Source organism: Ceratosolen solmsi, unplaced genomic scaffold, assembly GCF_000503995.2.
Source record: "Ceratosolen solmsi marchali unplaced genomic scaffold, CerSol_1.0 scaffold3, whole genome shotgun sequence".
NCBI lineage: Eukaryota > Metazoa > Arthropoda > Insecta > Hymenoptera > Agaonidae > Ceratosolen > Ceratosolen solmsi.
The window spans coordinates 648,418-661,956 of NW_011948428.1; the positions used below are offsets into that span (position 1 = coordinate 648,418).

The 13,539-nt window shown below is 29.8% G+C and overlaps 1 protein-coding gene across 1 annotated transcript; it reads left to right on the top strand.

The window, feature by feature from the left end:
• Nucleotides 1–1,293: 1,293 nt before the first annotated feature.
• zyd (sodium/potassium/calcium exchanger zydeco) lies at nt 1,294–9,889 on the top strand. The gene is made up of 7 exons (XM_011501315.1): nt 1,294–1,546; nt 3,439–3,630; nt 3,867–4,097; nt 7,106–7,237; nt 7,701–7,916; nt 8,854–8,955; nt 9,112–9,889. Exons 2-7 carry the CDS (start codon nt 3,447–3,449, stop codon nt 9,444–9,446), a joined length of 1,200 nt encoding a protein of 399 aa, XP_011499617.1. The 5' UTR covers nt 1,294–1,546; nt 3,439–3,446; the 3' UTR covers nt 9,447–9,889.
• Nucleotides 9,890–13,539: the final 3,650 nt, after the last annotated feature.

Consider the following 13,539-nt stretch of genomic DNA (forward strand, 5'->3'; position numbering starts at 1 on the left):
TAACCTCTCTATCTTTTTTTCATTTGTTATGATTTCTTTTCGACATCGAAATGGGAAAAAAATGTTGTTACCAAGTCCTGTTGAAATTATTTATTATGGTTTCGGATTTATGATTATTAAGTTACTATACAAGAGTTCCGAATGAAAGGATGAATAAATCTGGAATTAATTGAATTTCAGATTCAATTGTGAACAGCAGACTTTGAATTAGCTTGATGTCTGAGCTCTTTTGTTCTCATATATTTTTTATGAAATTTCAAGATTATCGTGGTAACGCTTGCGATAAAGTAGGAGAAATCAGATTAATCGACGATTACGAGCTGTCATTGTTTCATTGCGTCTAAGACTTCTGAAGCTCGATTCGTGCTAGCTAATACGTACGACGTAGACGCATTATTATATTAAACAATTACCTCCTTCAATTAAATAAGTAAAGACTTTGCTAATAAAAAATGTCATGTAAAAGAAAATTACCATGAAATTTACTCTTATCTCGTGTACAACAGAATCGTGTATTAACATTATATTTAAGATGGATGCATTTTTACATAGACATGCCGAATTATTATTAATTTTTAATTTATAATTACTTGTTAAGACTTAATGGTAAATATAAAAAAAAAAAAAAAAAAAAAAAAAAAAAAAAAAAAAAAGAAACAAACAAATAGGTTATTTTAGATCATTTTTGTACAATTATTGAATATATCGAGATAGAAACTTTCCGAATTTATTACTCTTTATATATCTGACAATACTAATTGCATACAATATTACTTGTTGTTGAGCATAGTCTATACATATTCATAAAATCATAGGATAAAATGAATGTAAAAAGTAAAGAAAAAATTATTGAAAGTCTTATTTATTCAATAATAATGGACCTATCGATATTGCATCGACAGTAATTATCAGCTTCTTATGAGTTTTCGTTTCAACGAAAATGAACAAAATCTTTACATGGTTATGATGTTTACGCGAAGGAACATGTCGCTGCCCTGTAAGTACAATAGTCTGGCAAATATAATATGACAAATAGACCAAATCTCAATTAAGGCATGGGATTTCCAATTATTAGCGTAAAAGTGTTTGCCACTCGATGACGTAGACCCAAGCGCCGAACGAGCTTCAACCTCATAAGGCCATCTTCGTCTCCGGGCGTCACCCATTTAGCTTTTTTCGCTCCAGAACGTTCCGCTCGTACATAAAGGTGTGCGTGCACGTGCAAGTGCACGAGGTAAGCGTCCCTCCCGTCCCCAGCCAGCCCTCGCATCGAAAAATGTAGGCAAACGATAAGAAGGCGACAAGCATACGCCGGGGTTCGTAAAAGATAATAAAGAAGCAGGCCTGATTCGCCTTTTATCTGCCTCCGCAGGTTCGAATTGCACGCAACCGGCGATAGAGGACTTCCCGCACGACCTCTTCAACGAGAAGCAGCGGCAAGCCGGCGCCGTAGTTGTCCACGTCCTCGTCTCACTTTACCTCTTCATCGCCTTAGCAGTAGTATGCGACAAATTCTTCGTACCTGCGGTAGAAAAAATATGCCACGGTAAGGGCACCGAGGATTATGTTATCCATCTCTCACGAGCAAATGGTAATGGGGAAAATATTATATTGGCAATGTGGTGGGTGGTGTTGTTAGCGTATGACCGGTTAATAATTTGCGATATTTTGATGATGAACCGATGATGGAATATCGCTTTCTTCTCTGTGATAATAATTTTTATAAAAATTAAGCAATTATTAAGGAAGAGATATCGAGCTCGTTATAAAATTTAAAACAACAATTAAGAAAATGGCCGATGGATTTTGAAGGGTTTTAAAACAATAAATTAATACATATAGCCAATCGAAAACGTTATCAATATTCATAGCGAATGCTAATGTATTGCTCAATGAAAAACTTAAAAATATTTTGTTTGTTATATTATTTAACCGATAGATTGTTTTAAGATAAGACTTATAGCTTTCACTTCCGTAATTGATTGCGGCATTTTTTTTCATTTTTTTTTTATTCAACATCCACTTGCAATTTAGAAATAGTCGTACAAATATTTATATCGGAAAATATAAATAAATACATAATTAAAATTAGTAATTAGTCAAAGTAAGAAGTAATGTTAAAATATGCGAACGAATATATTCATTTAGTTTAACTAAAAATATATCTCAATGATTGAATAGCGTAAATGACGATAAATAATGACTCTATTTGCGATAAGTCGCTTACGTTTATATGTATTTATTATATTTATATATTTACATTTAGATTATATTTGGTCTCTCTCTCTCTCTCTCTCTCTCTCTCTCTCTGTCTCTCTCTATCCCCCCTCCCCCCCTCTCTCTCTGTCTCACTTCATTTATTCTTTTGTAATACTTTCTCGTTAATGTTTTCTTACTTTATCCGTTTGAAACACTTCAATTTAATCGCAATTAAATATTAAATGCAAAATTTTATTTAATCTACGTTTTATAATAATATTTCAATTAAAAATTGTGCGTATTACGTTTATTCAATTTCTGATAAATAAATTATAATGTATTGGCAATGATCATCAACGTCATTGGTGAAACACGAAAAATACTAAATACAGATAATCCTTGTGATTTCGAAAACGTTTTATAATATTTGTATTTAAAAGTTAAAAATAATATTGGTAAACTATGTTAAACTTTAAGTGATTTAGGAAAAAGTAAAGCAAATGAATTTGCCTTAGATGGGACAGTATGTGAATTTAAGCTGTATACATTTATACATAATTTTATTATAATTTAAGAATTGATTGGGATTATGAGATAAATTTTTTCAATTTGAATAAGTAATTTTGTTGAAAAGTAAAAAGTATGTATAATGTCGCTACAATATAAAATATAACGAGACAAGTCATTAATGTTTTCTTATTTTGTTACTATGGAATCCCGTGGCAGTAAACTAACGATAAATTATTCCGAACGATCGATTATTCTGCAAAGTAGACATTGATCTATTTATTAACTTTTGGCTATTATAAAATTAATTACAATTACGAAATTATCTGAATTATACGTGTGATCCTTGAGCCTATTGACTTGTCAGATGATCGTCATTTCGTCATATACTATAAAACAAATGTATTCCATTCTAATCAATTGCTCTTATCGCAACTCATTAGCAGATCACCGGTAGATTAGCGAATATTCAATTAGACTCCGAATGTATGTAACCGAATTTCAATTTATTACAAATTTCAATTCCAATAATCCGAGTTCTGTTGGAGTGGCGGACCATCACCCCAAGACTACATGAATTCTCGAGAAGTTGAAATCACTTGGCTGCTCGCATTTGACTTTTATTGTTGCCAGTGAGGGAGGGATATCGGTTGGGTGGGTGGGCCAGTGAGCGAGAGAGATAACGAAGGAGTGCCAGGAATAATATTGTCTCCTCTTGTCTGCCATCTCAAGCTCTTTCGATGTCGAAAGATGTGGCAGGCGCGACCTTCATGGCCGCGGCGACATCGGCGCCGGAACTCTTCGTTAACGCAATAGGCACCTTCATCACGGAGGGTGACATCGGCGTCGGGACGATCGTCGGCTCGGCGGTCTTCAACATCCTCGCTGTCCCGGCTTGTTGTGGTATCGGCGCCGGAATGGTAAGTCATCCCACTTTCTTATCCCCACCCTTCGCGCTGCATCCACGTCCCCTCCTTCAACCATCAGCCGATATCCCTTTTAAAAACTACCCACCACTCATCCACTGTCATTGATTAATGGCCATTAATGACCGATCCCCGCTAATCACATCCACACCACCTTGACTTTCGTTTCTCAATTAGCCGCGGGAGTTGCTTAGCTCTCGGTGTCCTAACGTTAAGGTATTTTGCAGCAAGTAGTGCCGCTCGACTGGTGGCCGGTTAGCAGGGACTGCTTGGCCTACGGGGTGACCGTGGCAATTTTAATCTGCATTATTCACGACGAGAGGGTCGAGTGGTACGAAGCCCTCACGCTGGTCCTTCTTTATATAGTGTACATCGCCGTCATGTACTACGACAAGTCCTTCCAGCGGTGCGCGAGATTTCGCAGGAAGAGCTCGACGAGGACGGATGACCTGAGCGCGAGGCCTGGTGAGATCTTCCAACGATTGTTATTGTATCATGAGGAGCGAGTGTTTCTCGGATTATTTTTGTATCGTTACGTTAAGAATCCATTAGACTTGTGGAGAGTGACACAAGATTTTGAAAATTTCAGGATACATTTGGGTTAAGAGAGTATTTTATTTTATTTTATTTTTTTTTATTTTTTATTTTTAACGATTTTACTTTGGACGAGACTGCGTTAGCGTTAATAATAAATTAAAGTTGTTGAATTACCTGTTAGAAATTAGGTCTGAAGGATTGCTTTGAGGACGGTGAGACACGGATAGTGGACACGGACATATTAGTTTAAAATTGATCCGCTGCTATTGTTTCTTATTATTGGCTGTGGAATAAAATTTATTCCCCCCTTTTATGCATAAAAAAACTAATTCCAACACACTTAATTTCATTATTTACACTTGTTGTTTTAAATAATGGATGAAAAGTAAGCTGATTTTAGTTAAGTGGCGAAGTACGACAAGCGGACAAATTTTAATGAGCTTTGAATAAATTTTTGCAAATATCGTATTACTTTTTAGATAATTTTCATTATTGTCAACCTAATATTTCATATTCTATATACTTTATTATGAGAAATTAAGTTCTGTCGTTATATTTAACGTATACTCTAGTCTAGGAAAAACAAATGTTGAATAAAATTTTTCCGAATCAGTCATCGCGTTTCTATTAGCTTAAATACTGATAACATAGCCTGTTAAAATCACAAATATTTAAAACGTTTATTTTTATGAGGACAGAATTATTGTTATTATTATTATTATTATTATTATTATTATTATTATTATTACAGAATATAATTCTTCCGCAATTTTTAATTTCTATAAGTTTTATTTGAAATATAAGATACAGTGAAAGCTAAATTACGGCTTATGGTAAAAAATGATAATTTGAAAACAAATTATTAAATTTGGAGTTAACAGTTATTTATGTCCTTTAATAATGCCATGAAGAATTACATCGACAAAAATTAATGGTTATAATTTATTACATGCTTTATTCATTCAAGATTTATTTCATTTTAAATTCATCAAATTTTCAGTTTAACATTAATATTTATCATTATTTTACATTTTTCGATCTATCTATTTAACTTCTATAGTTTTTCAATATTATATTTACGAAGTATTTTGATATATTTTACATTATTTTCAGTTATTAATTAATAAATAATACATAAATTTTATAAGAATTTTTAAAATAAAATGTTCATTACCTAAAAATACAAAGCTTAATTTTATTGATTGATAATGCCAATGTTGAAGTGAATTTGAATATTATTTTATAATATGGCTTTATGTTATAGAGATATCTTTTAATGATCATAAACAATATTTTCACATATTATTCTCAGTGAATGTACAAATTTGTCATATAAATCTTATTATTGATTAGGTACAGTTTCTTTATTAAGAAAAAATAATTTTATTTTTATATTTTGTTTATTGATCAATACTATCTTAATGAGTTATACTTATAGAAAGTAGCAAATAATTAATTAGTTTTGACGTTGGCATACCATTGAAATTATAAGAGTGAAATTATAAAGCAAACAAAATATTGTCTGCTCACTTCATCATTTTCGATTCTAATAATAATCATTACGGTCCTTGAACTATTGTATTATTGACGTAAAGTGACTTGTCATTTGATCCTGGGACTGATTCGTTGTGACTCTGATTTTCGCAATCCGTTGATGAAGAGATTTTTAAAAATTACTTAAATACGATATCATTATAAATGAAAAAAAAGAAATAATGAAATTTTAATAGTGTGTATTTTAATCATTTTATTTGTATAAAAGTAATTTAAAAAATTAGATTATTATGAAACTCACGTATAATATTTATTAAACTCGTAGTTTGTGGTTTAATTAAAGAAAGTTAATTTTATATTTGTATAATGAAGGTTTAAATAGAACATGAATGCATAATTATATGTGTTCCCAAGCACTTTATTTATTGTATAAAACATTCATCTAGTTTAAAGCTCAATAGGATAAAAATGAGATAAATATCTCTTTACTTATAATGATAGTTCCATTAATGGCATGAAATAATTTAAGTGCATCCGGAGCTAAACTGATCAGTGCATATCGAAATTTTGCACAAGAAGAAATACTTCAAATGACCAGCTAATATTAATTGCATTTTCATGATAAATAATTATAATAATGTTTCTATTATAATTTTTCATTAGCCATTGATTGCTCTTTAGTTTTGAATATCTCATTGTGCAAGCACCCAACAATGCCATATCATATGAAATTACAAATCATCATTGAGAATTTGATCGAACATAATCATTTCATATTTAGTGCGATGATATTATCAATTATGCTCTATTTATTTCATAAATTTTTATTCACAAAATGTATTATTCATTATTAGTCCATAATGTTATCAATTGCATTAACACCATTATAAATAAATGTTAAAAATTAAAATTAAAATTTAGAAGAAAATAGTTATTATTATTATAGATGTGAAATACTCTCCATTTAGAATTTAGATTTCTTACTTACATCAAGTAGTTACAATAGAGCCAAATTATTTCATGCCCAGACACAATTAGTATTAAATAAGTATTAAATAATGATATCTTATCGTCAATTACGAACTATCCTTGAAACTTTTTGATATTTTGTGTTGAACTTGTAACTAAAGAGCCTATTGATAAATTATTGAAAATATATCGAGAAGCAAAAACAGCCACAATTTATTAATTGCATTAAAAGTTCTCTTTCCAATTGACTTACTACTTTGCGTATAGTGAATTTTAATACAACGATCCTTTCACCAGATTTTATATCTACTGTCTATTTATAAGAATATTCACGATCGAGATAATAAGAATAAGTGAGAACACGAGCTCGCATGATTCTATATCGATCTATGCACCTGGACAACGAGACGGACGACGACACATAAAAGAGAAGTCATACATACGGGGGCTTTGCTTTAAATATTGATCCGTAGGTGACGCCGGGGAAATTCACTTATCAAGATCCGATAAATTGCGATCGCCCGCCGATCGTGTGGAACAAATTGCGACTATCGACGTACCTCTGCAGAACGGCGGCACGAAGACGCAGGATAATCACGAGCCTGGTAAACCTTATCTATACGCACGAGTTTGCAAATTTGCCTGCGATGCAATTAACTTTCGGGCTGCATGGATTTCTGTATTCTTTGTGTTTTTACTTTTTCTTTTAAACTCATCCTCTTTGGGCGAACATCGTCTGCTCTATCTTCTATGAAAGATTGCGTCTCTTCTTAATCTATAAAGTTGACGTTCAATGTACGTAATCTGTCCAAGTCCTCACGGTACTTTGTATATTTAGCAATAAACTTAGGTGTCAAAGGCTTTGTATTTTAATATAAAATTTATTATCGATTAGTCTCTTCAACATACAACGAATTATTCACATAACTATATCTAACATTCGAATTCTAGAAGTTTAACTTTTGTTGATATCATGCTGCTTCTCAGTGATTATAGGCAAAGCTTACCGTTTTTTATTTACATTTATATAAGCATTGGATTTTTAAAATGTCATTGATTATTTTTCAGAGTACGAGTATCAACTGCTGATTTGGCCATCTAATGCTGGCTGGATAAGGAAAACCGCATGGATCCTTACCTGGCCAATTCATTTAATTTTCATGTGCACAATACCGGATTGTGACAAGCCAAAATTCAAAAAATGGTTCCCCATTACGTTTCTTATGTGTATCATTTGGATTGGATCGTTAAGCTACGTCGTAGCTTGGATGATCACAATAATTGGTAATAATTTCAGAATGACGACAAAATTCATTATTCTATTTGTTAATGTGATCTATCACTCTATTAGCTGTAAGGTATACATTAATCAATGGACTATAATATCTAAGACAAATGATTGAAGAAAAAAAGAGAGAAAAGGCAATTTTCTAGCTATAAATTTAGCATAATATTACGTAAAGTTACTCGATTAAAGCAACTTAGTTTACTTAAGTATGCTTTAAACTGTTTGTATAAAAACAATTATTAGTTAATAATTTCATATAAAAACATTCTTTAAATTTGTAACTCTTTTTGCAATTGATCGACAGAACTATATAAATTTAATTTCAAGCTGTAATATTACTTAATGGAATCGATACCTAATAGAGAGTTTCGAATTCTTCGTACTTGAAAAAAATATCTTGAAATAAATGCATAATTTGTCCCAGTTGTATTTAATGTTGTAAGTAATTTGTAAGTAATGTAGTATGGTTTCTTTAAAAGACTTAATTTTACGCAGATTCCCAGAATCGAGTGTTAAAGTTATAATGAAATTGAACATGACTTCCATGTTCATAGCACACCCTAACTTTTCTTCGAGTTTACGCCTACGGACTCAGGTTATGTAAATTTAACCAAGAGTTTCGTTAAAATCTCCATTATTAAAATCATAAATTTACCATTAATAGTTTAAAATATAGTTAATTTATTGGCATATATACATACATACGCGCGCGCGCGCGCACACACACATCATTTCGTTAAAAAGAATTTACTTGTTTTGATAGATTTCTGTTATCCGATTGATCGATTAAAGTTATTTTGTATTAATTTAAGAGATAGACTCTTTGCTTAAGCACTAGGTTAAAGTTGAGAGAATACTGATTATGCAGCAATCGATAACTCACAACAATCAACGCGCTAATTGCTCTTATTAATCAAATATTATGTTTTACAGGTGACACGCTAAAAATACCAGATTCAGTTATGGGAATCACATTCCTCGCGGCAGGAACAAGCGTACCAGAAGCTGTTTCTAGTGTAATCGTTGCCAAACAAGGTAGTTACTATAATTTAATGTAATATCACTTGAAAATTACGTCAAGCACGCGAAAAGATTTTGTTGCAATGTAAGCCACTTTAGCTTCGCTATAAACGCGATCAAATGTTGCCGTTCGATCTTCTGAATTTGTAATTAATAATGTTCAATCCATAGGTCACGGCTCGATGGGTATCAGCAACTCTATCGGCTCAAACACGTTCGACATCCTTCTATGCCTAGGCTTGCCCTGGCTCATTAAGTCCTCGTTTGCCCCGACGCTCAAAGGTCAGCACTACATTAGCATCAACTCCGGGGGCTTGGAGTACAGCGCGATATCCTTACTTTCCACCTTACTGTTACTTTACATCGCCTTTGCAACGAATCGTTTTCAGCTCGATCGAAAAGTCGGTCGTGCTTGTCTCTGTATGTACGCTGTCTTCCTCATACTTGCCACTCTCATCGAGCTCAACGTCTTCTTCAGGGTGAATCTGCCGACCTGTCCGCGATAGGCCGGCCCGAGCGACATATAAATACGGAAAGCCTTAAGCGCTCCTTTTTTACGAGCCAACTCAATTCACACGTCCTACGTGAAATGGTTATCTTTTCCCGAGTGTATTGTTCATTTTATCTCCTTTTAACTCCTCCCCAAAAATAAACATCACTCGCCCTAATAATCGCTCGCCATGATTTTCTTTTTCTCTTATAGTAATTGAAGATACATTCGATGCTAGTAATGATTTAATGGTCGAGCTAATTTTCTTTTATCGTCATCGCAACAACTTTATCTCGACATTTCCCTTGCGATGAAAAGGGAATGCTTTATCGTAATCTTGTGCATACGTATTAGATTTTACAAAATATCACGCAACGTGTCTGTTGCTGGATAATTAAAATCGTTTTAAAAAGGAGAACCGAACGCTTGACGAACAATATAGATATAGATTTTGAATTTGCATCATTTTAAATTTTTAATAATAATAACAGTAACAATAAATATTATAACAACAACAACAACAACAACAATAACAATAACAACAATAACAATAATAATAATCGTAATAATCGTAATGATAATGATAACAATTAAAAACAAATAATGACAATAATAATGATGATGATGATGATTATGATGATGATTATGATAATGATGATAATAATGATGATGATAATAATAATAATGATAATAATGATAATAATGATAATAATAATGATAATAATGATAATAATAATAATAATAATAATAATAATAATAATAATCATAGTAGGTAAATAATTATAAATTAACAAAATCAAATATTACAATTAGTACTAAACACTATCACTTAACGTAATCTGTACGGGATTAAGTTAACTATTTCCATTTTTATATTATAGCGATGTATCTGTATAAAATACATTATTATTCCTGTAGTAAACTAAAATCTCATTTGATTAAGCAAATACGTAATGTTTATTGATACGCCCGATCAAACATTTACTGATTAAACATTTTCATAATTTAAGTTTACTATGGTACTACATTGATTGGCATAGTTCAAAATTTATTAGACCTTGATTCGTAGCGTATGATCGATCTTTTTTATTACGACAAGAAAAACGAAAGAAGAGTGCGGGTGAACGTTAGTATGTGCGTGTATGTGTGTGTGTGTGCGTGCGTGCGTGCGTGCGTGCGTGCATGCGTGCATGCGTGCGTGTTCATTATGATGTTGCGCGTGTGAGTGAGCAAGAGAAATGAACCAAAATTGTATGACAATATGTCTATCCAGGCAAGAGCTTAAATGACCAAAAATTATAAAATTACTATGAGGATGATTTTCTCAGGGTGATTTCGAATACAATTATTACTTACTGAGTAATGTAATGTATAATAAGGATTTTCTGACATTTATTAAAATAAACATCTAGAAATACTTTTGTTAAGATTATAATTAAACAAATTGAAGCAAAATAATTATAATTATCGATAAAAAATATTTAACATAGAATAATATATTAATACAAAATATTAAAAACTTTTACTAGTTCCATGAAATTTTTTAGATTAAATATTTTCGATAATAATTATATATATATATATATATATATATATATATATATATATATATATATATAAGTGTGTGTATGTGTGTGTATAAAGTTTTAATAATTTATGGAAATATATTTTTATAAAATCGAACTCAGTAGGTAAGTAATTAATTTTTTAATCATCTTAATAGTGAGATATGTCATTAATAAATTTAAAAATAACAACCTTAATTTTTACTCATACTTTCCTTTTCAAATTCCTTTTCAAATTTCCTTTTGAAATAGTCAATTTCGTATGAAGGCATAACACCTTTAATACAAAATTGCTTTGAAATATCTAAGAAATTAAAAATCTTGTAATTATCATAAGTTTTTAATAAATCTTTTATTAACTAAGGTTATTATTAAATTATTAAGGTTATTATTAATTAAGGTAATTATTAAATATTTACTTTAATAAAGAAATTTTTGGCTACTCAATACTAAGTAACCAAATATTCAATGACACAGATGTATTGAACTAAGAATATGATATGAGTCATATGAATAAAAAATTGAATATTATTATCTTATTATAATATTATTATAAATTTTAATTAATATATAGAATTTTAAATATGAATAGGACCAAGCATTTTAAAACAAAATTTCTAAAGTTACTAATGATGTTAATTTTTATATTTATATTTAATAAATATTAAAAATGAGCTAATTCATATGCTTATTGTCAAATGTATTGATAATTTTCATAAATCTTATTAAATATCATGCCTTATTACTTTTATACATTGCAAGAATAATTATGCTAGTTTACAGATGAAATCCGTTAATCCAGTTGTGTTAAGTTAGTTTATAAATTTTATTAATTTGTTCGATAATAATGGTCGCCGGCCTTGTACATCATTTACCGATATTTCGTAAAATTTTTTATTTTCATAATATTAAATGAAGTATTTAGATAACTATATAATAAAAATTTATATAGTAGACGTAAATTGTGTAAAAATTTTATAGAATAAAAGTAATACAGACTTTGAAATAATTAAAATCGCGAAAATATTAGAAGAAAAAAAAAGTTTTTGAGAATTCATTCAAATGATAAAATGCCATGATTGAGAGTCAGTAATTTTGAATATCATTAATTTATAACAAGATAGATTTTTTTATTATTTTCCTTCAAGTAGAGATAAAAATAATTTTGACTTCCACGATGAATTAAATTAATATGAATTCACATAATTTATACACTTTTTCAAACAATTTTTCAAATAATAACTTTGCAAAAATTAAAACATAATTAGTGAGATTTCAATTTTGAAATACTTTCTTAATAAAACTCTAAAATTAATTTATACAATTAATATTTATTTTAAAAATCTAACACCATATTTCATAATTGAATAAAAAATGGATATAGACATTAACATAAAAAAAAAAGAAAATTCTCGTGGATACCAAAATTAACGTAGAAACAATAAAATTTTTAATGAATATGAATATTAAGGTAGAAACAAAGAAAATTCTAGTCGACTCTTTGTGAAAATTGTATTTATAAATTTGCTTGTTATTGTATTTTAGCCGATGTAAAATCAAAAGACGGTGTAAAATCAAGGTTTTATCATATAAAAAAAGTTTTTGCTTATATATTTGAATGAGATTATGAAATTTATGAATAAAAAAGAATAATGTCTATGCTAAAAAGTATGTAAAATAAGCAAAAATATCTAATGAATTTATTTCACATGATTGTCATTCAATAAAAGCAAAGGATGCTATTGAAGTCAGTGACACTTATCGAATTCAATTTTCGTCTTCAAACAAATCTATATGTAAGTTGGAGTCGAATTTTCAAAATAAAGAGAAACATGGAAAGATTCGACTGCATCATGAAAGTTTTGTGAACACGTGTCTCTGTCGTAGTTCTTTCTCGTATTTCCAATAGTGAGAAAAGCACATCGTACGATGGGTATTTTATATAAAAAACCTTTGAATTATTTGGAATCCTGCACTGCACTTTTCAGGTTGAAGTTGAATTGTTTATTTAAACGTAAGTTTAATTTTTAATATTTTATGAAGGAACGGTTACATTTCTAATAATTTTAAAAAAGTATTCTCAAAGCTTCAATTTTCAAATTTCAATTTTTTGTTTAAATAGATATTTCAATTAAAAAAAAATGTATAATTTTACATTATCGAATTAAAAATTAGAGAATCAAATTAGGTTTCTAATTACATATGTGTGTTCATATCTATTCACTTACAAATTTCTTTGCCGAACTTTTTGTAAAATTAAATTCATTTGATACACTAGATTATAAGTATTGATTCATTTATAAAAAATTTCATGTCGAATGATATGTGAATATTCAATGATACTTTTGACTCTAGAATGTACGGATAAAAAATGCCTTTATACCCTCTTCTTTGTCTGTTGTATAAGTATTATACAAATGCCATTTAATCTTTTTTTCTTTTATATATAAAATGTATAGCTGAAGTCTATTTTTTGGCATTTATTATTATATATCTCAAGTGGATTATAAAACGTTTAATATATTTTTTTTAAGCTTGTTATGA